Here is a 27,408-nt window from a genome sequence, read left to right on the forward strand (position 1 = left end):
ACAAACTGATATGCACTGAAGGTAACTGACTTCAAGTCCCACTGCATGCAAAGTAAATTAGTGCTGAACAATCCCCCCGTAATGGTCTGATTTGGAAAGATTCAAATTTTGTTTTGTCTGTAACTGAGTAACAAAAGACAGAATTTAAGCCAGCAGAAGCAAAATCTCCAAAAGGTTTGTTAAGACAGTAACTGTGACCCACAGTCACACAGGTTTTTTTTCCCACAATGTGCCAAATTAGTCATGCAACATTTGAGAAAGTGCTGAAAAAAAAAAAAAAAAAAATGCTGAATGATGAGAGATGTGTTCAATGGGTTCCACTGGAGCACGACATTAGAGGATCTCATTTTTACAATCCCGTTCTGGGACTATTTAGCAAAGTACGTTGAAATATTTCCCCGTCAGTCACTTTTCTGAAAATTCTATTAATTTCAGTGCATTTTTCAAATTTATGAACTACTGCCCCCCCCACACACACACACACACACATCTTCTCCAAATTCAGTTTCGTTGCCTTTCCCCAAGTCTCTCTTACGTTAAACTCAAGCAGATCGGCTGCTGGGAGGCACGCCCGGAGGAAGACGGGAGGCTGTACATAATGGGAAGATGGTGCCTCCCAAGCTCTTTTCTGAAACACTTTCCTTGTCTGAGAGATGTCACTACACACACTCACACACACATCGAAATCAAAACATTGTGGAGCTCTGCTAAATACAAGGGTTTAAGAACTTGGGAAAGCCTACAAGGAAATGGATATGGAAGAGGCTTGTCTGTCAAATTTAGTCCCAAATTACTTTACACACGTTTTAGAACATGATGAGTCACAAAAGATATTTTCTATTATTCAATGACCATTTTTAATGCTTAGTAAATTATTGCAACATCGCTGCTTCATCCCCAGAAAGAATCAAACTAATAATGCAGGATAGATGCAGATAGTAGGAAATCAACAACTTCAAGCCAGAGAAAAATGCAGTAAAGTAAAGACATGATACTGTCAAAAAATCTAAAATTTTAAATTGACTATACAATGCCCACTCAAATGCAAAAATATAGCTCACGTTTTCGAGCACAGCTACAGCACTACCTAGTGGAGCTTTCACCATATTTTAAAAATGCGAACTTTGTGAGAAAGTTTCACCTTTCCTCTGCGTCTGATGAAAAAGCCACTTACTGTGTCCCTGTGTGCTCAGCAGAAAGACCTTTTCTCCTGTGCTCAATGGCATTGACAAGCCAGCATCTCAATCGATGAACCCATGGTCGGACCTTTGCAGGGCGATGCCCCAGACCAAAGGGCTGTGTGGGTTAATTGTAATTGCATAGGACAGAGTCTGTAACACATGCCCTCAGCCAGGGACCTGAAGTGGCCAGAGGGGCCCTGGTCTGAGTAAACATTTAACCTAAGACAGCAGTTAACTTCAACTGGGATGTAGGGAGATGATGAACCTAAACTTATATTCTCATATTTTTTAATCAGCTGCTACACCGGTCCCGGGTTTACATCTGATGTACCACTGCACCAAAATCCAAAAACAGCCCTCAAAACTTTGCTATATTTGTACAAATGAAAGCTGAAGTGTGGTGAGGCAAACAAGGGAGAAGAAATGCTATACAATTCAGTAATCAAGGAGAGGACTGTGAACGGTCTTCTAACTGGATCAAGAGAGACATATGAATAAATGGAAGGAAGCCCGACTGGTGAAAAGAGAAAAATCTTCAAAGTCAGCTTCTTTCCTCTTTCTAGCCTCCCCTGGAGATCAGATCAACTACTATCCCAAAACCTAATGAACTAGTAAACACTGGGAATTAAATGAATATTACATGGGGTTTCATTAATGCCAGCCAGCAGACTCCAAAAATAATGAAGGCAAGAGGCGGAAGCAGGAGGAGACAGTTACTGGAGCTTCTTCTTCTCTGTTTACTCAGCATCTGCCTGCCAGAGAAGGAGGCTTTTGATCACTCCTCGGCTGGGTTCTCCTCTTTGCTGCGTGGCAGGAGAAGCCCAGGGAGGGAGGCTGCCGAGCACCGCCAGGGCCGGTTCATTTGCAACACAAATGAACTGAGCTAATTGTACACGTGTGGGGAGACGGGGGAGCCGCACACACGGTGCAATGTTTGCAAAATATGGAAATAATTAATCTCATTGAGCTTGTGAAATACCATCAGTGTTGCAAAAGAGGATTTGAGCACGGGCTGGGGATGAGAGGGATGATGATAGCAATGGGCTGGATAGACGCAGATGTTTAGATTAAGCTTTTACATTATTGCTTTATCACACAGCTTCTTCAAGTGTATTTTTGGTAATTGAATAAATTGGAGCATAAAACAGATTTGGATTTGGGGCACAGCAACAGGATTATGCTTAGAGCAGTCTTTTTCCCATTCTCGAAACAATGCATGTAGATATGACTGTATGCTATCAGGTCAATTGTGCATCTGGCACGTAGAGTCGAAAAAGTAATATGTGAATCACTATATTACTTAAACAGATTCCATATCTGTCACTGAGTCAGTACTGTAACTGACTCAGTGACAGTATAGTTTGAAATGTTTGTTCATTTGTGTCATATAGACTCCATTGCACTGAATAACAAGGATTTAGCTAAGAAAGCCCACCTCTTGACCTTCCAAAGGTCTGACCTTTTAAGCCTCTTTAATCAATAAATCAAACGTAAAACAAGAATGATGATGCTGTGAAGTACGTTTAGGAGTAGATAGCCAAGCCTTCAAGCAGCAACTCTACTGGCCATGAAGGCCGAAGGAGGGTTTGTGGAATTACATACATATATAGACTCCAACTAAGATCCCACACTGACGTTAAGCTACGTCAGCTAAAGCAGTCAGATTTAACCCCTCTACAAACTGTTAAATGGTTACTGACACTGACAAATAGCATCACACATCAAGGCATATGGTTGAAAGCAAAGCACTATCCATGCACCGTGTGCAGTTTCTCTTCTCTCTCAGCTATATAAAAACAAGATGACATCAGACATCTGTTAGGGAGCAGAGAAAAAGAGACTTTTTTAAGAGAAAAAAGACCTCCCAGGGACTGGGCTTGAAACACATGAACATAAAAGTGCAGCCGCATGCTCACTCACAAAGGACCGCAAGGACACACACACACACACACACAGAAGAGCTGCGTCTCACATTTGCGCCACTCAGCAGCCATCTCTTTAGTTCATCAGTGAGTGGAAAGAGACTAAGTTAAGGACCTGGGGCAGAGTTGGAAGTGGCCTCTAATGCCAAAGTGAAATGTAGTTTTACTGGGAGGACACTATGCCTAGTGTAACTCAACCATTAATGACGTGTTAAGGTTGAGGGTCACACACACAGAGATGCACGCACACACATGCTTATTCAGCCTTTGAGGGAATCAGTCTCGCTCCATGAGCATGAAAAGAGCCCAGATGTCAGCGTTCTGTACAAGCTGAGGCTGAAAAGTATTCCCTCTTTCTTTTGTTGCTCCTTGACCCTCTCTGTACCTTCCTCATCCTGTTTCCCTGCTGAGAACAGACTGGCCAGTCGAACCTAACTGTAATGTACAACTTACTGGGTGATATCACGTGCGCCACTGGTTGTGGGACCGTGCCTTGACAACCTGTAACCAAACGTTGGCAAAGGCAGTTTCACCTCCCTCTCTGGGCAGTAGCATTAGCAGCAGTGGCAGAAGGCCTGGGGCTGGGGACATTAGCCTGATCCTTATCTATCTACACAGCCCCCCGCTAGCTACCAGTTCTCTCTCTCTCTCTCTCTCTCTCTCTGTTTTTTTCTTCCTCTCTCACTCTCTGTCTGATGCTGAGATATGATTTGGTGAGAGCAGAGTGGAGCAGAGAGGAGTCGAGCGTATCGATTCAGCCTCTAACGCTGTCTCTCTCGCACTATTCATTCCCTTTCCTCCACGCTGCTATCATTCCGACTCTCTCCACATTAGCCCTCTCTCTCTCTATCCACTTCTTTTCTTTCTCTCTCCAGTGTGCAATCATAATAACCCCTCTCTTAGATGCTCAGGCAATAAACCAGGTTCTCCCTCCTCCCTACAGATATCTCCCTTGGTGAGGACAAAACCAATAAAGGGCTGGCTTAATTACAATTGCTGAGTGCCGCTAACACCCGGGGTACAACACCATGGGGCTGAGGGTGGGCTGAGTGTGGGTGAGGTGTGACGGGATTTTGAAGGGGTTGGGGAAAAATAACTATTGAGGATACAGCGAAGTTTGTCTCCTACACCTACACCTAAACCCTCAAGATGCTATTTTATAGTACTCACAGAGCTGAAAAAAGAGGTGATGGGAGTCCTATGGCTGGCTGGGAAAAAGCGGGTAGGGACAAAGAAAGTGTAATGTTCTCCCCTCCCTCAACAGCTAATGCTTAGAAGCCCTTCAGCAAGGCACTCCCAGTAGCTCCAGCAGAGCAGCTAAGTCAACTTGATTTTGTAACTGCAAGGCATTATTGTGTAACTGTGGGAATGTAAAGCAGGGCGTTGTGAGAAAACAAACTGCACGGGATAAAGAAGGGTAAAAAAAGGGCATAGGTAAATATTATGTAAACACTACAGTGTGGCCAAGGATATATCAAGGTGGATGCACCCCCAAATTAACACAAGCGTCCAGGAGTGTGAGGAGCGCAGGGAGGGACTGCTGTGAATCCATGTCCTTGTCTCTCGTTTCTAGGTCTGCAGTCTGTCTCTTCCTCCTCTCCTCCCTTTTTCCTTCTGCCCCTTTCCTCTCATTTTCCTCCCCTCCTTTCCCCCAGTTCTGTCACATCAACATGAATCCGTGGCTCCAGGGGTTCAGAGTCCCACAAGCTGCAGCCTGCTATGTCTGCCTCATCTACAGCTCTGTCACCATGGTGACTGGTGCCTGGGTGTTCCTGCCTCCTCCGTGTATTTTCTGTCTTCCTCTCTCTGTTTTCTTTACTTGCTTTGTCTCTCCACTGAGCTCCTCTCACTGCATATCCACAATCCTTATCAATACAGGCTGACAAGAAGCTACAAGGGTAGAAATCCGAATGGAGTGTGTGTCTTGTATGCTACATGCATGACAGATTGGATGTGACCATTTAATGAAGTTACTCAAAGCCTTTAGATGTAAAATAATCATGTCATTGTGCAATTCTGAAATCAATTTTATGGTCTAGTGTAAATGGAACACATAAAATACTGGAGGTGAAATCTGCTTAATTCCATGTGCCTTTCTCTGTATGTTCTCTTTGTTCCAGAGTAAGCATTTGTGCAAAATGTGCAGGACTGATTTACACACCAATGAGACCTAAAGCAAAACAGAAGAGGCCTCACTTTGAATTGCTCAACTTATTCATATGGAAACAAAGGCCTAGACATGTCCAGATGCTTTCCACACCTGAAATGTCTAGTAATGAGTGCATCATCAGCTGTAGTAGTGGGAGAAGTTGGTACAGACCTTTAATAATCCTGAGAACCACTTCATCAATGATGTATTGCAATTGAGGAAAAAATTGCTATTCCAGTAGCTTAGCTGCCTTTCAACGTCACAGTAGCTTGTTTAGAAAACTGGTTAATTTGATTGGTCAAACTCAAGGAGTTACATGTCTGTTATGTAATGCTGCTCTGCTAGGAAATAATGAAAAGATACCCGCTGCACTTACAATAAACATTGCTTAAGTAGCTGAGTCTGGTCTGGTCTGGGTCTGATACAGACAAATTAGCTGCTACAGATGCAATGCTGAAAAGCAACTCAAATTTGGTTCTTGATTAAGGGCTCTCATGCCTCCTTAAAGAAGTTAATTCAGGTTCCATTAGTTAGCGTTACAGATGATTCATGAAACCTTTTCTGGACAACATGTGTATTTATATTCTCTCTGCAGTCTGTCATAGGGCAGGAAGAAGTGGAATCATGTGTGACAGCTAATGTAAAAACACTAAGATGATCAAGGTGTCACTAAATTCAAGCTGCAAGTTCAACTGCATCAGTAATTTTCAATATATTAGGGCATAAAGTCTGAGATAATGCAGATAATGAATGCTTTTTTAACTAAACTAATTGTAGGTATCTGTATACAGCATGTTACCATGTTGAAATCTTCCATGAACACAAGTAGTCCTGTAATGTATTAACATATCAAGGCAGGGAAATTGCATAGAGAAAAGACACTGAAGCAAAGTTGTGTCTCCAGACAGATAAGAGTAGGATTTGAGATTTAAATAAAATCTATAATATAGAAACTCAAAAATGACTTGCTCCACCCTCCTGTCTTTTCATCACAATAAATGTCAAGTTATTAGAAAGAACATCGCTTGTTCCGTGCCTTCCTCTCTCTTTTAATCAGGGCCACCTAACATCAGGATTAACATTACACCTTATTACTATGGCAACACCATTGATGGAGGAGACAAGTGAAAAGATGGGGATGGGTGTAGGAGGGTTTGGAGAAAGCCAGGGGGTTTTCCACTTCATAGGAACCTTCAGTGTAGAAGTGACTTTGGTGGAAACGAGTTGGTTTTCCTCCTATCTGTACACGCTTTACTGCACATATAAGCAATAAAATGAAGAAGTGCACGGCTGCAAATACTGTATGCTGTCACTGCAGGAGGACAATAGATGACACTGTGGGATGAAGTAAACCGCTGTGATTACGAAGATGACTCACTAAAATCCTACCCAAGATTGCACGGCTCGTTTGGAGTCATTAAACAGCAGCAATTTGGGTTTATTAAATATACCGGGATTGAAACACCGTGCTACTTCAATACTTTGCATTTATGCAGAAAATCAAATGCAGTTATTCTTATCCCACTTATACCGTATCATAAGCTCTACGAAGATAAGATGTATACCACAAACTCTATGACATCCGTTCTCTTGCTTCATACAGCAGCCCGACAACAGACAGACTTTGGTCTCAGGCATTTCAGGGAACCAACCTCAAAGAGCTGCTGCAGCAGGGGTGTGATAGGTGGAAGGTGTACACGTGTGTGTGTGTGTGTGTGTGTGTGTGTGTGTGTGTGTGTGTGTGTGTGTGTGTGTGTGTGTGTGTGTGTGTGAGTGTTTGTGAGTGTTTGTGAGTGTTTGTGAGTGCGTGTGTTATTAGAGGAAGGGGATGAGTATGGTCGCAGTTTAAATGTAGTGGCCACTCAATTCGAAACCATTCTGGCCTTCTAAGAACAGATCCCCACACCCCATTAGGACTTCTGCTGACGCACACATGCATAATACATGGAAGATGGATCTAAAAGAATACAGTCCATTAGCAGGCCTGGCCTGGGCAAGAAAGAAACAGGGAGAGAGGGAAACAGGCTCACACACAAACAGCCCAGATCGAACGGATGGCCGAGCTGGCTAGCCACTGATAACATCACACACCGCTGCTTTGCAGAGTTGTGTCATTGTTGTGTAGATGGGAGCCACATGATACTACTTACAGACCCAGAAATTGGGGGACAAAGAGGTTGACATTAAACCCAAGGTCCTGGACCAGTATTAAAACTGAAGACACTCCTGTGAAAACATTCTCCCATTTAGTTGTACCAATTAGTCAACTGCAAATATGATAATTTAACATAAAAATGACAACCCTAGTCCTGTCATCAGCTACCATTCAGAGACTGTTCCTCTTGAAGGATTTTGCTAACAAGAAAAAAAGGGTAGTGATAGAAATTAAGTTCAATTTAATCAGTCAGATGTGATGATTGCTGGATCACAGTTTCCAGGCACAGAGCCCCTTGTTCAGCCCTTCCAGTGGCTGAGTGTTCTGGCCATGTAATGTGAGGTGGCAGAGAGCCCAGCAACGCTGTAAATTATTTCTGACGGTAGGGTGGGGGACAAGAGGGAGAGACTTACAGTCCCCGGAGACAGACAGTGCATGGCGTGGAGATACGGTGCCGGCATCTAGACCAAGAAAGAAAAGAGGCCTGCATGTTCTCGTGGCCCTGCGGCTGCAGGAACGTGGATCTGTTTTGCAAGTTTGAAGCACTTCTGCAGTCTGCATACTGTGTCTAACAGCCATGCCCGGACAGATGACCAGGGGCCTCTCCGTGGGGGAACGGAGCATTTAGCAGACTAATCATAACATGCTCCAGTGCATCTAAGTGAGATCCAACTTCTCTCTCTCTCTTGTGCCACACCACACAAGCGCTTCTTGAAAATAAAGTAGGTTTGTATGTTGCAGTAACACGGCAGCTAGAAGGGGAGTAAAATGCTTTTTCAAATCATTGCTCCATAAGTCTTTGTATAAAGATTTCTTTATTCACTGCCACTATATATATATAATATGCTCATATGCTTGTTAATGGTGCTCTGCACATTAGGAAAGATTTTATCAAGTCACTCATACCCTTTCTGATATGTATACTTTCACTTGCTCCGAGAAACATAATAGCGTGCGTTTGAGTGTATAGGTAGCTGTGGGTGTGTGGGGGTGTTGAGGGGTGGTGTTTCCACTCATTTGCAGCCCTGGACTCTTTTAAAATGGACATTTAGCCCCCCCCCCCGTTCTCCTCTCAGGCACAACAGCAGCAGTGGCCGAGGCAGTATATGGCACACACGCTGCAGCAGCGGTGAGCCGGGGGGTACGCGCACGCGTGCGCATGCATACATACATACCTACATCCACACATACACGGCTACGCGCACCGCACAGTCACACCTCGGCGTGGCCACACTACCTAAACGGTTCGTTTTAACCACGTACCCCCCCCCCCCACAAAAAAAAAAAAAAAAAAAAACATTCAGCGCGGTACATGCGCGCGCACACAGCACACCGCGGCAGCAGCATCGCTGATCGGCCCCATCATCCAACCAGGACATATCCGCAGCAGCAACAGTACCAGGCTATACTGTAGGTTGTTATTACGCAGGCTGGCTGCCGATCGATGAACGCAACCCACCTCCCCCCACCCACCCTCCTCGTTTGACATACCAACGGGGAAGCCCTTCCTCATAAATCAGGGCATTTCTTTACAAAGGAATCACTCACCCGATGTTGCTCAACGCCTGCTCGAACAGCTCCGTCTGTAAGATGTTCTGAGGTGCCGAGAAAGCCCCGTTGAAATGGGATAAAACCGAGCTACAGAACTGACGCAATGTCTCAAACTGCATTTTCCCCCTCCGCTTTCTTTTATCCTCAGTAAATTATCACCCTTTTTCCTCTCACCAACAATACATCCCGAAGCCTGCGCTCCCTCCGGACGCCCCCCTCCGCACATACACCTCCTCAGTATTTTGTTATTATTATCTCCCGGGGCGCATTAAACGCATAAAAAGCGCCGATCAAGTTCCATATTTCTCCTGCCGCTCCCGGTAAAAAAAAAAAAAAAAAAAAAAAAGTGTCCTTAAATGAGACGCATTCCGGGCGGGATCCTTCGGTCACATTGCTTCGGACCTAGAGCGAGAGAAAGGAGGTAGTGCCGGTAGCGTGCCTTTTCTTCTCCTCGCTGTGGCGAAAATCTCTTCTCGGCGTGCAGGAAGAGGCGAAGGAGCGCCCGGAGGAGAGGAGAAGCGGAGAAGCATCCTACACGGCGGCCAGCAGCAGCAGAGGCAGCGGCAGAGGCAGCGGCAGCAGCGGCAGCATCGCTTGCCGGCGTATCAGCTGCTGCCTCACATTCAACTCATATTTCCAGTCGCCTATGAAGAGAACACACTCGCGCTAACACACACACGCACGCACGCACGCACGCTGGGGCTGATATGCAATCGTGCGCACTCTTTGCCATATCTCTCCATCCTCTATCCTGCACTCTTTTGGACGCTCACAGCAGCAGATAGACCACTATACAATATAGCCTAGTGGAGGGAGGTGATGCTGTCGTCAGGATTTTTTTTTCTTTTTTTTTTCTCCTTATATCCCATATCTGGCTTCAGAGCATCAGCTCCCCATCAGTAATAAAGGCGGACAGCCCTAGTACCTCTGAAAAGGAGAGTGTCTGTCTGTGAGGAAAGGGCACACATAAAGGGGGCTTTCCCGAGGGATTACTTATTTATTTAGCTGACGTTTTTTCCATTTTAGTCAGTGCAGTGCGTCTGCTTGGGACTGTAACCAGCTGAAAAAGAACCTAGTGAGGACCACAAAAAGGTTCCTTAAAGCATATTCACGGGAGAATCGAAGTCTACGTGGAACCACTTGAACATGGAGCTATTATGAGCCTTTCCGAAGGCTTTCTAGAAATGGCTTCTTCTATAAGCAAGCATAGCAACTACATGACTCGAGCGGGACGATGACCTGTGTGTCCGTGCTTGAGATCTTCAGTGTTTTACTCCTGGGAGATAAAGTATAGGAACCCTGCAAATAAGTAGCTATTTAACAGTTAGTCAGCAAAATATGTCAGCCTTATAACAGGCATGATGCAAGACAACTGCATGGATTGTCTAGGACGATGATAGGATTATGAAATTATGTTATCACTGCGATGCTCAATTGCTATCATGACATCATAATCAATAATCACAGGTAAATCACATCCTTAAATTAGAAATTAGCTCCTGGTAGAACAAAATGTTAAAGCTTATGCAAAGATGCTAAAAACCTTCACGTTAGCACGTGGGTCTTATTTTTGTACATTTTGTCATCATTTCCGCTACAATATGTTACGCCGCACATGAAAAGCCCTTTTTTTTCTGTTTTGACTTGTCATAGTACGACAAGTGTATTAACATTATCGACGGCTCCTTTCCTTTCAAGTGTCAACGTAAGTAATGTCAGTGAGGCAGTGACAATACCACAATACCAGGATCCTGAAAGTGAAGCAGCTAAATGGAATTCAGCCATCATTCATTTGATTATTTACACCCGTGCTTTTCCTCCTGTGACATATCTAAATATCTGTCTTGAGCAAAGATCTATTGCTGAGATCTGGGGATGTAACAAGCTGCTGAAACCAGCTTTACGACTGAGCACACGAGACCAAATCAAATGAGTTCACACACCAATCATCTTATAAACCACTTATTCAAAAGCAAAAGCAAAACTGAGCACTAATGTTATTATCCTAACTATCTGCTTACAGCAGATAGTTAGGATTTCATTTCTAGTTCAGCTATGACCTGCTGCACTTAGTGTGGTTGTACACACATGCAGTCTTAACATTCAAAGGACAATTAAAATGGACATTTCAGGTATAGTGCCCTTGGGTCTCACTTGCAAATAAGTGGTTCATAACTTGAGTTAAACTAAAGATTTTTAAAAAAAGAAAATCTTTGTCAGTGTCTGACATCTCTTGTTTCTTGCTTATTGGACTGAAGTTTTGGGTGTTGAAGCATCTGATCTAAACAATTTGTAAGTAAAATGTTACCTTAAATCATAGGAATGATGACCGAAACTATGAAAACTAAAAAAAAAATGATTTTGATGTCAATGTGAACTATTTTATCAAATTTCTCCTTTATGTCTTATGAGGAAGTGCTGTATTACTGTCTACCGAAATATGTGCATAGCCAGCTTGGGTACTTAGGGCTAAACTGAGGCAGACTAGTTTAGACTAAGTAATGATGAAACCAACTTTGCGAGGCTACTCTATACCGGACAGTGCCTGATGTTAAAGAGCCATTCCCAGCTGAATGTGTTCAGCTTCCTCTTCTGACGTTTTTGGGAGGCTTGACGTTTCTCGTGCCTGGCTGAAACGGTTAAAGAGAGGAGCGGAATCTGAAGAAATTCCACCAGTCAGTATGTTCCAGTCCCAGTGTAATCGTTGTTTCATCAGCCTCACCCAACACTGCAGCTGTCCCAGCATATCTGTGTGTTCATTCAAATGACACCTCTGAGACCGAGATAAATTAGAAGCCACCCCAAGTTATTTCTCCTTATAAATAGACTGTCAGCTTTTTCCCCTCCTTTCTTCAGCAGAACACATCCAGGAGTTAATTTAAACATTCTTTAAGATTAATGAAAGTGGTTTTTGGTGCTTATGCAGTGGGAGTTCTATTTATGGACTCTCTGCGATTCATCATCAGCATTATCCCGTGAATTTTCAGACAGCCAGTTTCCTGTTGTGTCACGGCAAATGCGGCCAATGCCAAAGCAAGAATCACTGCCTGGTACCATATCCACCTCTCTAGCCATGCAATCAATTAATATACAGAGAGGCAAGGGGCCTGGACTGGAACAGACAGTGACTGACTGACTGAAGGCTTGGAGCGGTCTGATCCAAGGTCTGATCTATAGTCAGACTGATCACCCATTAAAAGCACCTTAAAAAGCAAGCCATTTGAGGAGAAGATGGTTAATGTACTGCATTTGCACTGAGACAAAATACCATTATCCTGCATCATTCTCAAAGTTTTACAGTACTGTAGCTTTTATTACAGTATGTACGTACAGATGAAGCTTTGCTCGTCGCTGCGTTATTGTGGGGTTTCTATTCTGAATATAGACACATAATGGATGGAAAATTTAATAAGGATAGCAGAGCAACAAAATTTTGCCTAGACGGGGGAGAAAATACGTCTACCTTGGAGTTATAACAATGATTCTGAGTGTGTGTATGTGTCATTACACCGTGAAAGCAGTTAAAGCGTGTTAATTTACATCCAGCACTCGGTGCTGGTTAATGGGCAAAAACATCCATTTGGAGCAAAATATCAGGCAGTTAAACCAAACAGATTTTCCCCGAGAGCTCTCCCATTTCTGCAGGTTCTGAGTGTTTTAAGAAGTAAATACAAGGTTGCAATGGCAGAGAGAGGACACACAGAACTAATGAGTTATGTCTCCAAACACACTGCGGGCACAGACTTGCATGCTGGTTTGTCCCTGCGCTAGACAATGGAGTAAGTGACCCACCAAGTATACTTATATAAGGTCAGTATAGAATAGGAACGGAAACGCTAGCTGAACTGCGATAGAGACGAATTCACTTGCTTTTCCTCCTGCACATGTCACATAAATGTGAGTGTGCCTATACAGAATGTGTATATATACATATATATACATACACACACACACACACACACACACACACACACACACACACACACACACACACACACACACACACACACACACACACACACACACACACACACACACACATATGACTCAGGGCTAACTCAGTGCCACCCTCCCTTTGGATTCAGGCTACTCGCTGGGTTTGTTCAGCAGTGAATGTCACAGCATGTAGCCCACATTTCATGGCTTCCCATCGTGAAGTCTGGTCTTATAGGCAGGGAGGACCAGCAGAGAGACAAGGACATCTGTTATTGTGTAAGCTATGCTTGCTGCGACTGACCAAGGGTTATGGAAAACAAAACCTGATCTCACAGCCTTACTGAGGCACAAGAGAGAAATAGGGGGTGTGTTCCCTTCCAGAGTTTCAGCGCTGCCAATATGACCTTAGCCATTTCACTTTGGTCTTTTAATCATGGACTATGTTGTACAAAACCGAAGACAATTTTACACTTTCTGAGTAAAGTCCCAAGTCCTACATGGCCTGTATATGTCCACATTTAAGTCTGGACACATTTAAGGAGAGTCTAAGGTTACAACGTACAAATTTGAGTTAGCTTCTATGTGAGAAGCAGCAGACAAGGATATGAGAGAAGGAAACATTTTCTGAAATGGCTCTCTGCCTAGCTCAGTGTTGTAAAGTTAAATTTTAGAGTGTTTTGACTCTGACTATACGCCTCTCATCCGCCCTTTAGAAGACGAAAGAGGAAGGAGCCCCCATGTGGACAGCAAAATAACTACCTTACTTGAAACCAGTATCAAGAAATAAGCAACCAGATATGGGATTCACAAGCACGGCATGTCCATTTTGTCAGCATCTGAGAGCGTTCTACTCAGAGGGGGCATTTGGTGCATATGACAAATGGAACACAATGTTCTGAATCATAATTAGGCCTGCTCTTGCTTTGCTACCCGAGAAGCATCTTCATTTTCAAGCATGGCGGTGTCTAAACTGGCTAACAAACATTCCTAATGACAAAACAGTTACTCAAGTTTGAAAAAAACTGAGTTTCTCTCAAAGGTAGAGATAGTATAAATTCTTGCAAGCACCCTTCACCTCCCAGCCATCGTAGCTGAACCTGGCTTGCAAATATCTGTGTTCGTATGTGCTGCTGTGCTGTGTGTGTGTGTGTGTGTGAAGAAGATTTATGCTAGGCTTGAATCACTGATATGCACTACCTATACAACGTTCACATAGATCAGTGCTAATGCTAACAGGCTCTTATTTAGCTATGGCCCCGCACCTACATTAAGTGGCATCACATGGAAGTTCTTTACTTCTGTGATGCATTATTCCCCGATCAAAAAATCTGCATGCCTTTACACCAGTAATATAAACAACCCAGCATGGAGCATGTAGTAGCTGTATTATTTTTTCAGACATAGAACTGACCTGTCTATGGGTGCGTCGCCTGGTCCCGAGTACCGCAGCCCCGAACTGTTGTCAAGGGACCCCTGTCTGGGCAGGAGCCCACGGTGAGGTCTGCTTCTGTCTGACGCTGGTGTCAAGTCCCCTGAGGCTCCCTGGTAGGGGTACAGAGATGGGTCCTGCAGTTTGGCCTTCTTCCCCTGTGGCCCGCCCTCAAACACACCCCGCACTTGACCGGGCCCCGAGCCGTAGAACCACGCCCCCGATTTGGTGAGGATTTCTTGTTGTTTTCGGCACAAGTTGCATACCCACATAACCTGCAGTCAAGAGAATGGGAGATGTTAATGGTTTGGAATGGTGACCGGCAGAGGTTGTCTTATATAACCTACGATGAGCTGTAATGGAGTGATTTGTGTGTTTGTGTTATGTAAAGCTGTAACATAACTGTGAGGCATATCGCTGTTGCTTGGTGAAAATCTTTTTTCATTCAAAATGTAAAATTTTCAGGTATTAAACTAGTTTTGTTTTTTTTTAAAAACAAACATTTAAATCGCTAGAAATAATCAGCAAACTTGAGTTTTGAGATTTCACCCCACAGTTACAATATTCATAAACAGTACTGGCAGTTCATGTTGATGAGGTGAATGATGAAATATTTTACACATGCAGCAGCCTTTGATATAACCGAAGGTAAAGGGATATGGGTTCGGTTTATTATAATTAGATATTTTAAGTCTGTGAGTCCAAATAATCTCCTGTAGATCTACAGTACAGATCAAACATGCTAAGGTTTCCATCTTGCACATAAGATGATTTTTCTTATTTGTTATGATGCAGTACATTGCTATTAAACTGTTGTTTCTAGTTAGCAAATTGCAAACACGCAGAGCCCGCATGACTACTGATTGCAGAGATTAGTCACATCACCTACTGATGGTACAGTAAGTAAAGGCCTTTCATTTGCGGTTAATGCACTGTGGCAAGATAAATGGAAAAGAGAAGCAAAAATTTGTCCTTCTGTTTTGCTCTGCAAGGACTGGAGAGATGGAGGTTTTTACTGCTCTGTGATGTGGTGCCTTTATCTGCTTTACACTGCAGTTCCAGCAGCCAGCTCACCACATTGGTCTCATAAATCGAGGGGCAGGCAGGAGCCCTGATCACCGTGCACACGTGGGCGCACATACACACATGCACACACACTACATGGGAAAGCTCCGCTTTCTGTCTTAAGTCATCTTGTGAACAAAAATCACACAATGTGAAACCCATGCCTGTTCCAGGTGAACACACCTGCCTTGTTAACAGCAATCAACTTAAAGTGATATCTAAGTGTTTCTGAGAGGACTAAGAGCTTTCCAAATGATTGACAGGCCAGACAGCCAGTAGGGTGGCCAAGAGCTATTGCAACCCCCAACAACCATCACCACCACCACCACATTTCCCACCTTTACAGTCGCAGTGCTGAGTCAGTGTATTACTGTTATTAGTGTGAGCGGGCCCTGAATGCTGCCTCAACCACCCTCAGTCAGTCTAAAGCTCACCATTTTTTTCAGTAAGCACTGAATCAATAAAAATTGTCTGGTATTTTATTTTCTAGATTAAGTGAACTTGCTTAAACTGTGTTGGTCTGTACAGTTACTGGCTGCAGAGGCTGGATTTGAAGCCATAGCATAAACCACAGCTGCTTATCTCAGAGGTTGGCTGGACCTGAGGCACGGGGTGAAACAGAGCACGAACTGTGTGGAAGAACACACCAAAGGATCAAAGGGGTCGGCAACCTGTAGCTCGGCATGTTAGGGCCTTGAACTAGCAAAGACACACAGATAAAAATACAAATTTTTATGGGGTTTGTGGGTGGAGTAGAAAAAAGTAGTCATCCAATTGGGCAAGCTCAGTCATCAAACATGTCTGTTCATGGGTGGCTGGTCAGTGAGAGATTAAGTTCTTGTCACCGGACTAGTGACTTACTTACTAGTTGGTCAGGGCAGGGCACTTGCACAAAATTAGGAAGGGATTTCATAAACCCCTACTTCATCAGTTCCTCCTCATGAAGCTCATAGCTGGCAGCTACCTACATCCACCCCAGTCTAGCAGCGTGAGAGAGCAGCAACGAGTACAGTGTGACTGGTGGGTAGTACTCATTATTTCAGCAGCCAACATCAATTGTGTATCTCTCTCATTGTATGCGTGAGTGATATGGAAGATAAAACTGGCCTTTAGGGTCAGCAGTAAGCGTATGTGCAAACATTCACAGATGAAGCACACACACACTACAATTCAAAGTTTTCAGCCATCATTTCTTTTCTGTGGAATTTTAAAACCAATAAAGCCACTTCCTGTTAGGACAGTTCTCATATTTTTAACTGCAGCAACACAACAAAAATATACCTAAGCTTTGCAAGACAACAATGGCTGACACTTTGACTAAGCACAACTAAGGAGACATTGCACGTCCTGGAAAAAATGTGTGCCAGCACTGGACAGTCCAGAGGTTGCAATCTCCTGTTCTCTCTGCAATTAGTACCATAGGAATGTTCAAATATTTTCTGTCTGGGATGCAGAACCACTGAAACAAGCAGGATAGGGAGTTCTACTCTTGCTTTAAGAGTACAGAAACAGCAAATATCACCTGGTCATAGGAAGAGGCAGCCTTCCATCTAAAAGCCGCTATCTAGCAATAATGAATTTCTTCAGTTACATTTCAAATGTAGAGCAAAAAAGCTTAAGAGTCACACCGCAGGCAGCATGTACTAGACTATGTGATATTGACAAATGAGGCATTTATGACCAGCTATCAATGTTACAAATGGGCAATAAGTGTGCTGACACACAATGGAAGCAAGGAGGCTACAAATCCTGCTTTATGTGTCCCAGAGGAGTGTAGCCTGTGAGGCCATGACTGCCTCTTTAACTGGGGTCATGGTGAGAGCTCTGCAGTGAACCATGAGTCATCTTCTAAGACCCAAGAGCCACCAAGGCCAGTTTTCCTGCTAATCAACCACACATCACGTCCTGCACATGGAAGTTAAACATATGTATGTACTTACACGTGTGAACCTACACACAAACTGATTTCATTGATATTAAACATGAAAATTAAAATAAGATGGGGATTTTATCTAAAATTGAATTATCACATGGACAGGGCATTTTGAAACAGACACCAGCTTCCTTCTGTTGGCTTTATGCTGCAGAGGTCCCAGAGGCTGCAGGTACCCCACCTCAAACAGGGGAAAAACTACCTACCATCCTATAGGGTACTACACAGAGATCCCCCAATGTGGACCAGTGTAAAAGTGGCTTCGTTTGCCATGTCTATCATCAATTTGTACCAATTACAAAACAAATGTAGCCATGAATTCCTGGCAATAAATGTTCAAATGAGGCCATGCAGCGAAGAGCAGAAAAAAAAAAAAGTTAAGTAACTCTATACACATTATTTGGATGTCATACGGTAAATATTACGGGTGCACACATGAGACAAGAGATGGTGTGCATACCAAGGTGTATTGCAGAAAAGTAGGTTGGTAGGTTGTGGAGGTGTCGGATGGGCACATACATGCAACTTCACATCCAAAAATCTGAATACATTTACCAACAAAAAGATTCCTACTTGAGTGTTTAGTTTAGTTTTTTTTTTTTTTCAGCAAAATATTTCCATATTTGGCAAAGGCCAAAGGGTGATTCCTGGCCTTATACTTGATATTTCTAAAATCTAATCAACTTAGGTGAACATTACTATTTTTGTTTTTATCTTTACACATTATGTGTCCTGATAAAATCATGTAACAAGCATTTCAGAGTTTGAGCTCTTTAAACATAATCATAAAACACATCAGATTTCACCTGTGGTTAATTACTGAAATCTTCCCTTCTCTCTCAAACAACCCAGTTTCTTCACAGAAGACTGCAGCCTATGACCTACATATTTACCCCACCAACTGCAATTAACACATAGTTAGTTGCTGTGCACCTCTACGGTCGGCCAATAATAATTAATCACATTCTCAGTCCTGAGTTTTTATCTCATCACTGAATAGCTAATAGCATATGAGTATTCAAAGAAAACAGGCCGACAAAAATGTGCATGGGTCCAGTCAATGTTAAGTACACTGAGCCTCAGACATCAATACTTGGATTTGGTTTGCACTTTGGAAGAGAATCAGAATGAAAATGGATGTTTATACAGTATATTAGGCAGGAAGAGCAAAAGTAAGAGAATTTCACTGCGGGGTTGAAAGCTCACATGTCCAAATCATTACATGAACTGCAAAATAAAAAACAGCCTTGTTTTGAGCTTTATGACAGTGCACTCTTGAGATTATTCCAAGGATTTTTAAAGGCTACATGAGCCCAAGAGGTTAAAGAGTTTTATCAGCTGATAGAGAAGTATGTGGAATATGAGCGATAATGTTTTTATTAGTTGAAAAAAAAAAAAAAGTAGCTTAGGCTAAGGATGCAAAATGGATTCAAACAACATCTAGGTTGAAATGAGATTTAGGATTACACGATGCTATTCTAAATTACTATATCCTCCCATCTCTCAGATCATAGGAATAACCCACAGTTCAAGGAAAACTCTAATCTTGCTTTGTCCCAGTACAAGATATGTGACAGTAACAGAAACGTGCTTCATTCATTACACTTTTTTCTGTCTTTAGTCACACTGGCAGAGACATCACACCGCATGAGTCCTAGTCCATTTTAGGGGAGCAGTCCAAAGACAGTGTGAACTCAACCCACACTAACAGGGAACTCTAATACCCCTCATTCTCTAATAGACCACATCGCCTCCACAACAGATGCATGTATGCACAATGATACACACACAGGTCAAGCGGCTCCAACAGCAAGAGGTATGTTCACTTTCACCACAGCCATTCTGCCCCAGACTCTCGAAATGCACGCGCGCGCACACACACACGCGCAAACACACAACCGTCCCTTCAGCTTAACTCTTCACAGCTGAGCGCAGGAAGGGGGGGGGCTGCAGCCTTCTTGCAGGGCCATTTCTCCCTGTGTTTGCACATATCATAGTCATTGAACCTGCAGCTAAAAATGGAAAGCTAAAAAGCCCTTCTCTATCACACGTCACAAACACCAGGAAGATATATACGCTACTAAAGGCGCTATAGGCTGTTTACTGAGGCACTGAATTAAGGGGAACAAACACCCAGTGCCAGGGGATCAATAAATAATTTCCTTTCTAATACTTTCTCCTCTGACCGAGGGTGTTTTCATTGATACCAGCAAATATAATCTTCCAAAAAATGTGCGTGTGCTTAGGAGAGTGAGAGTAACAAAAAATACACCAGCCAAGGATATCACTGAAGCACAGACTATCTTTGACAGGAAACATTCCTCTACTCCAAAATGATGTGGGCCATATAACCTGTCACATAAAGATGATGTGATTTAGATTTTGAAAAACACCTCTTCATGTGGTGAACAGTCCTACCCTATCTATATACAGTAAATACAGTATACTGCACATAACTATATAGAAAATAATATGTACCCTTCAGCAGTGAACTTTAGATGTTCCCTTTTTGTCTGCTTCATTCAAATTTTTCCTGAAGGAGTCTTGCACACACAGAGGCAAACCGGCTGGATTTGCAGTAAGAGAGCGCAATGGGCTCTCTCTTGTGGCCATTAAACTGCACTACAGCATTACTTAACAGAGGCTCCGGAGTGAATCAGCAGTATCCTTCCAGGCATATCACAGTGTGCTCAAATGGAAAAACCAGCTCTAATGTTAAATTAAATCAATGACTTTTTTACATTCATTCATTTTACATTCATTCATTCATAAGAGCATATGTCATATAATTGCTAAATTACTTCTTATTTCACAGGAGGCTCTTTAACATTTGGAGAGGACTTTTGTAGCGATTGTCATCGCTGCCGCATTAATTTAATTTGAGAGTTAAAAGAGAGGATGTGGGCATCCTGGTGGGCCAGTTTTCTAAGATGCATATAGTGTAACCATGACCTCCATGCTTTGCTTCCATCAGGGAAACACACTTCATATCTTTTTTCTCTCACCCTGCCTCCTATCAGCTATCTAATAAAGTAAAAACTGCCAGAAAAATAATCTTCAAAAAAAAAAGGTAAAGCCTAGAGATGGCACATGCTGCAATATTGATGTGGCAGTAAATTAACTGCCGAGGGTATCATATTGCCTTGGTGTTTCTCTGCTACACCTGAACTGAGGTGAACCGAACCACTCATTAAAGACTCAATGTTCAGGGAGGGAAGTGTTCCTCAGAACATCCCAGTCTGGACTGATCCCCGATTAAGCACACATGAGGATACAATCTACTAAACTCTAGAGCAAATTATTGTCACAGCTAGGGGCCACACAGGGTGATGGGCTGCAGTGACAGACACTGCAATACACATGCAGGGCATCAAACAATGTATATCCAGACAGGCAAAACTCTGGATTTTTAATTTCTGATAGTGCATATCCCTGCATAGATTTTCTTCTAACCACGTCTTCTACATCACAGGTGCATAATGCAGTGGCCCTAAACCAAATAAATAATAGAAATAAATTCCATGAAAGCTGTATATGGAAATAGGCTTTTGAGGCAGTTCTCCAGAATAAAAAGTTATCGGGGGATTTTGGTGTGATTCATTAGGCGGCCAATGGGATTGGAAGGGGAGGCCTACATTCACATGCTCAAACACTGGCTGCACGTGGTGAATTACATTTTAATGAGCTTCTAATTTTAGTGTGCGCGCCAGTAATAAGAATAGACTTGATGAATATTTATGTTCCTTGTTTGAAGATAAGAGACAGAGGAAGAGGAGGGAAATACTGTGGGGATTCAAAACAAGGGGTTTTACATATAAATGGCTGGTGTCTGTCAGGCAAATTTTTCAGCAAAAAATAAAGGTCGGTAAAACACTGCATTGAAAACATTAAAACGACTGGACGAAATGTTCCATCTTCAAAAGGGTGCAGGCGACCGAGATCGTCTAAGGGCCGATTTCCTGCAAGGAATTACAGCGGTGCATTTCCCCCGCGAGTGCCGACATGGTCCCATTTCTCCCAGACAGAACGATGCGATGCAGTCACGGCCTCGTGCCGTCTCGGCTTACCCATGGTGCCGCTGAGGGAGAACCGTGACTCCGTGCAGAACGATCGCCGTCACTAAGCGCTCACACGACTGTCCGCAGCTCTCGCAGCCCTCGCAGCTCTCGCTCCCGACAACGGCGAGACTGCGCCGACCTTTCTCAGCACCGCGGACAGCTCCGGGTCCAGGCGGCAGCTGAGAACACCGTGAAGGTTATACCGGGGACTCAACGGACCGAGTCCGACGCGATCCTCCTCTCTGTTTCTATCAACACAGCTGTTACAGAATCCAATAGACGCCGATTCATTAAAAAGAAAGAAAAAAAGAAAAGAGAGAGAGAGAGAGAGAGACAGGTTCCAGTCTTGAGTCGTTACAACGGAGCCATCAAGCCGTGCAAAGAATCCCGGAGTCAGTGTCAGTAGGTCTACGAGGGGGAAAACGTGTGAGCCGAACAGTAACGCCTCAGAGTCACGTTATGTTTCCCACCACCATTAGTTCATCCGGAAGAGGCTACGGAGTCAGAGCCGCGCTGTGCTGTGAGTTGATGAGAGCTCATTACTTATGCGGCGCGTCCCAGCTCTGCTCCCGCCGTCCAATAGACAGCGAGAGAAACGCGGCTACGCAGGAAACCGATCGGCACAGCTTCCCCTGAGTTCGCGTTAACGCGCACACTTGATCATTTCCGACCAACTCCGATCTGCGACCATGTCCCCGGAACACGGCCGCTGTCGTCGCCATCATCCTCAGCTGTCCTGGCTTATGTCGCCAGAGCATTTCAGGGCCATGGAATCACGGGGCCAGGAGTCCCACAGTGTGAAGGGGCTAGAAACCCCGCTGCGCCCGGGTGCTGTCTCGTGGATATTGGATTAAAGCGACTTGAAATGTTAAATGTTAGACGTCTAGTGTGAAGCAGTCAATAGTACCCTGCAAAAAATGCCAGGGTTTGTGCGCCTTTCTGCGATTATAAAAATCTCGAATACAGCTGAGGAAAATGTAGACTTAGCCAGATGTTTTCAAGCTCTGCAGTAGAGAGGCAAACGATGGCTGTCACAACTCCCAGCACTTTTAGGAGCTGAGAATTCATTTGGTCTGTAATTTTCTTTCACCCTCAACACATTATAACACATTTAATTTTACTCTGGGCATTTCTAACTTGTTGCAAACACTCGCTACATCACTGCAAAGATACTGTACCATTACATGCAGTTCACAGCTCTTTACATTAACGTTGCTAGTAAACAGTTAGACAAGGTTATTTAGTTAAGTATGAAGACATGTTTCATGGATTTTAAGAATAAGTCATTTATATCTCCTCCTCAGGGACTCACAAATCTACAATCAACAACATGCTACTCACTAAAATGCTGTTTAAAATTGAAAGAGGTCCCTCTAAAATACTGCAGTCCTTCCCCCTTTGATTTTATAGCAGGAATGTTGAGGGGCCGAGAAGCACATGTAACGTCTTCAAGAGTTGCTTTAATCACAAATGACTTCCTCCCCAGAGACTGTTGATTCCCCGGGCCCTTTTGAAGCCACATCAGAGGAAATGGTGGGGAGCTCCACCGCCACAAGCAGGGATTCTGAAGACTTCACCACACTGACACACAGTTTATCTATATCACAGGCGTTTAATATTTTCGCCCCCAAAAAGTCACTCCGTACTTTGTACTTCAAGTATCTACAGTAGAGGCTAAGCTGCCTGGCACGATTAATGAGTGGTGACTGTTATCAACACAGATGTTTTATCAGTGTTTTTCTATCTATTATTCAGCTTGTTGTGATAAGGAACAATGATTGATGTGACTATATCACGTGTGTCATAGGTTCAGCTAAACAGGGTTACTGAGCAGCGCCCTCCATCTTTCAAAGCTGACATTCCTTCACCAGCTGTTCAACCCTCAGTCCATCTATATCATATTCCAGTGTACCATGGCTCTGCTAGCTGTCCCAGACACAGAGACTTGTAAATATTCAATGCCGTTTCACCGAACAAGATCTCTCTCGCCGCTGCTGTCACCATCTGTGAGAGAGGGAAAGAGTAGACGGACGGAAAAAAAGAACAGATTTCACCACTGCCACCTCTTTCACTGACAAGCAAGCTTTCAGACAAGCTGGTTAGGCACATCACAATGTGGTCCGTTGCGGGTGGCACAGTAATCAAGGCTTCTGTCCATTTATGATCACATGGACAATCAGAAATCAATATCACAATAGTCCTGTATCACAAATCTAACTAACAACTAATGCCCTGTGTAGTCTTCTGTATGGGCTAATAATGTGCAGTTAGCGTAAATCAGCATTCACTGCCCAAAAACAACCTGGCTTATTCTACTCTTTGTCAGAATGGCGAGACAAACATTTCAATTAGGCATTCATCTAAAATGCAGATGACAAGATAATGAACTGCAAAATAACTGATTGTACAACCAACCCAAGTCACCTATGCTGACATCAGGTCGATTGTGAACTACTCGCAGATGTTTACTTGGCCAACCTGCAATTCAGCTCCCCACAGAACTGTAAAATAATCCTTTCATCTCGTCTCAGCTAAAAGCCAATCCCTGCTTACGCTTGCCCCTGCTGACCCCTGCCGGCTCCTAAAAGCCCCTGTCAGTCTTGAGACACTGGAGAAAAAGGGAACAGACTGTGTGTATGACACTATACGGTTCTATGTGTATAACTAGTCTATGACTAGTGAACTAACCCACCTCCTTTTACAGCCTTCATACCCCCTGCTGGTCATTCCCATGCTGGCTCTCCATTCCTCTGACTGACCCTTTCATCTGAACTTCTATATCCTGCCGTAAACACTTACTCTGCTCCGCTGCTGGAGACAAGTAAGTAAGAAATTTCTTAGATTTTCAACTCATTCTGAAGGCGTATCTGCAAAACTATCTTAGATATGGCAGTTCTGCTAAGCAAAGATATAGTGAAATGATTACGTGCTGCCAAAGGAGCCACATATGTTCCTTTGGACTGGGATCAAATGTTTACTCCTGCATATTCCTCTGAGCTTTGCAGCTGTAGCTCAGTATACACATCTAGAGGGCATTTGAATTGGAAAAAACTGTGACATTAAATTCATTTTTGAACCACATTTTGAACAACAGTGTTCATGGTCTGTACGGAGAGTTGACCTTGAGTGCCAGGAGGCCAGGCCACCACGAGGTAGGTAAGTAGTGGGCATTGCCTCAGAGGCACATTCCATGGCCTCTCTGCCAATGCCCCATCACCATCCATCGCCAGCCTGCTGCCACTGTTATTACTCAACACCATCTGTACAACACGGTAACCGATCTCTAGCTATTATCTACTAGGGAACAATAGCAGCCTGTACAACTGGAGGGAGCAACAGAACAGAGGTCTCTCCCAGTGTTTTTGCTGCTCTGTTGTTTCAATGGAATCTGCTGGTATGTACCTTCCTCCAGTGTGGGCAATACACTGTTTAGTTACTGTTTGACAGTCAACAGCTAAACGAACACATTACACCTGAGACAACTTTGGAAAGTCTATGTTATACATGGACAACGACAATGATATGACCCCTCTGATATCTTCATCTAGCTCTCTTTACGATGCTTAAGTTGTTTAGTTAGGTGCGATACCATCAGATCAGTCATGATAGCTTTCCCTTTCTGATCTATATTTTTTTACACCTCACGTGGACTACATGTCAACATTGGATTTGGATTCTTTGGATAGGGTGTGTGATTTCATTGATCAAAGTTGTTGCAACTAAGTCTGGTTAGGTAAGCTACTCCCTTCATCTGCTTGTTTGAGTTATTATCATTACAAAACAATATTAATCTACAGTATTAGTCCAGGTTAGCTTTGCTGGCTCATGACCACCTGTATGTTTAAAGTAAGGTCTACTTTTAATGCCAATATTATGCTTGAAGGGGTACTCAAAATTAAAAAAAAAAAAAAAAACAGTCAAAAGATGTGTAGCAGTGGGCTAAAAAATACTGGATGCTACAACTTCCATAGTGCAAAAGGATGTCGTTTTTCGCTACACCCTCCCTGGATGGTAAGCACCCACGTCATTCAGTGCAGTAATACAGGTTTTCAGTTAAAAATTAAGTCTCAAGCCCAAACCTATATAGCCTATTTTATTCCTTGAGTCCTGTTTAAGCTTTATCCCTTTAATTACCCCCCCCCCCCCCAACACTCTTTGTATATCTTTTTGAGAAAACATTTTTTACCCTTTTAAAAACAGCATTTTTTTTTTTTAAATGAGCTCACGTTTTTTCAGTGTTTATTTCAGCATAACATGATAGACTCACAGGCAAGCTTGATCAGGACTTTTTTGATTTTTTTTCATGTCAGTGCGGCTGCTGTATGTGTACATATACATATCATTGCATTTCATGAACAATGTTTGTGGTCTGACACAGTTCCAAGAAACGCAGAAAAGGATTTGCTAACCACTTTGTCCTCCTGTTGCAATTCCATGAGAGCAGGAATGCAGCAGAAAGAGAAGAGGGAGACGGGGGGGGTATAGAGAGAAAGAGATTGTGAGAGATATTAGTAGGTCCTGGTAACATTTTCACATACTCCAACAGCAAAGGATTGGATAGCATCATAAAAAAACACTCAAGCTCATGATTGAAATTTAAGCGGTCTAACACTAAAAGCTCTGTCTTAGTCTGAGGGGAGGATTTGACAGAGGTTAGTTAGGCACTGGAGTGCCACATCATACACAAGCAGCCATCAGGTTCCTTTATGGGAAAAGAAAGAGGAACAGTTCCCTCCAGTGGTGAAATTGAACAACTGTAAATTACAGTAAACATTGAAAGGAAATCTACAGCTGTGAATCAGTACATCAGAGTGAACAGAATTTGAACCCAAGCATGCAGAGAGTCTCTGACTGGAGCTGAAGGTGATAATCTGAAAAACAGGAGTTGCCATTAGAGACACTGGTGGCTCAGTTCACAGATTATGATGTCACTGCAGTGTTTCGAAAACTTGGATTTCAAGTAGTAGCGTAGGGAGAAATTTGCCCGAGGGTGGGACATCTGTATGTGTATACATGTGTGTATGTGTCCTTATAAATGCTGAGTACTGAGCATGTGAGCCAGCGTTACCTTATTTGACCGCAGAGACACTCGTCCTCCGCACCGAGCACAGAATTTCGTTTGGCAATATGAACAGAGGTGGCCACAGCCATCGGCAAACTTGGTTTTGTGGCATATCCCGCAGGTTGGGGCTTCGCTCTTCTGATCCTGAGCCTGCTTAGCCTCATCCCCCATCTTCTTAACCTGGTCCTTATATGATTCAAACTGCTGGTGCAACTTCCTGTAAGCAAAAGTGAAGGACATAATTAGAAAAAGGGAGACGAGGTTTGACTTACAGTGGGGTCCAACAGTCTGAGACCACGGGAAAGTGTTCTCAGACTTTTGGACCCCACTGTTTAAAAAATAAGGTTTGTCTTTGATTTAATGATCCAATGTTTATTTCTACAGGGACAGGTATATTGCATGAACCAATGATACATTCCACAGCATTTACACCCCAAGCTAATTTGCAATGCATGTCCCTTTAAAATACACATTTATCAGAATAATACTAAGCTAAGGACCCAGTATATAAAATGATTTTATCCAAAAAGTGTTGTGTTTTACTTTAAATGTTTTAGAGAAACAACTATGCATAATTTAATATAATTTTTGATTTTTTGTGTAATCAGTCGTGACATAGAGGATAAATTAATATTAATTTTTCTGTTACAGTGTAACTGGCAGACAAATGCACATGTTTATGGCAAAAACCTCGCATCAGAATTATCCTTTTTCCCACCACCCTGAATTACGTGTTAAGTTCTTTTCTCAAAATCACACCTCCACAATAAGCTCCTACTAGCGGCTGACTAACTGATATAACCTCAGACGTGTGCAGTGTGTGAGATTTTGGAAGGAAAAGCAGATAACCATGACCCCGGAAGGTCCTAGGCTGAGTTCCTCCTTCGATATCGCACCTGTTCCAAAACAAGGGGTGGGTATCAAATTTGCTTTCCAAGTTTAAGAACATCACTTAAATCCACTTTCT

At 43.2% G+C, this 27,408-nt stretch overlaps 1 protein-coding gene across 1 annotated transcript in view; it reads right to left on the bottom strand.

Moving 5' to 3' along the window:
- rims2a (regulating synaptic membrane exocytosis 2a) overlaps positions 1 to 27,408 on the bottom strand; it is a 145,086-nt gene that overhangs the window by 85,359 nt on the left and 32,319 nt on the right. Inside the window, exons 3-5 of the mRNA XM_040117351.1 lie at positions 26,448 to 26,658; positions 25,789 to 25,800; positions 14,306 to 14,598 (exon numbers count right to left, since the gene is read on the bottom strand). Coding sequence (XP_039973285.1) covers positions 14,306 to 14,598; positions 25,789 to 25,800; positions 26,448 to 26,658 — 516 coding nt within the window. The remainder of the gene's footprint in view (positions 1 to 14,305; positions 14,599 to 25,788; positions 25,801 to 26,447; positions 26,659 to 27,408) is intronic.

The sequence above is a fragment of the Xiphias gladius genome, chromosome 22, assembly GCF_016859285.1.
Source record: "Xiphias gladius isolate SHS-SW01 ecotype Sanya breed wild chromosome 22, ASM1685928v1, whole genome shotgun sequence".
Lineage (NCBI taxonomy): Eukaryota > Metazoa > Chordata > Actinopteri > Istiophoriformes > Xiphiidae > Xiphias > Xiphias gladius.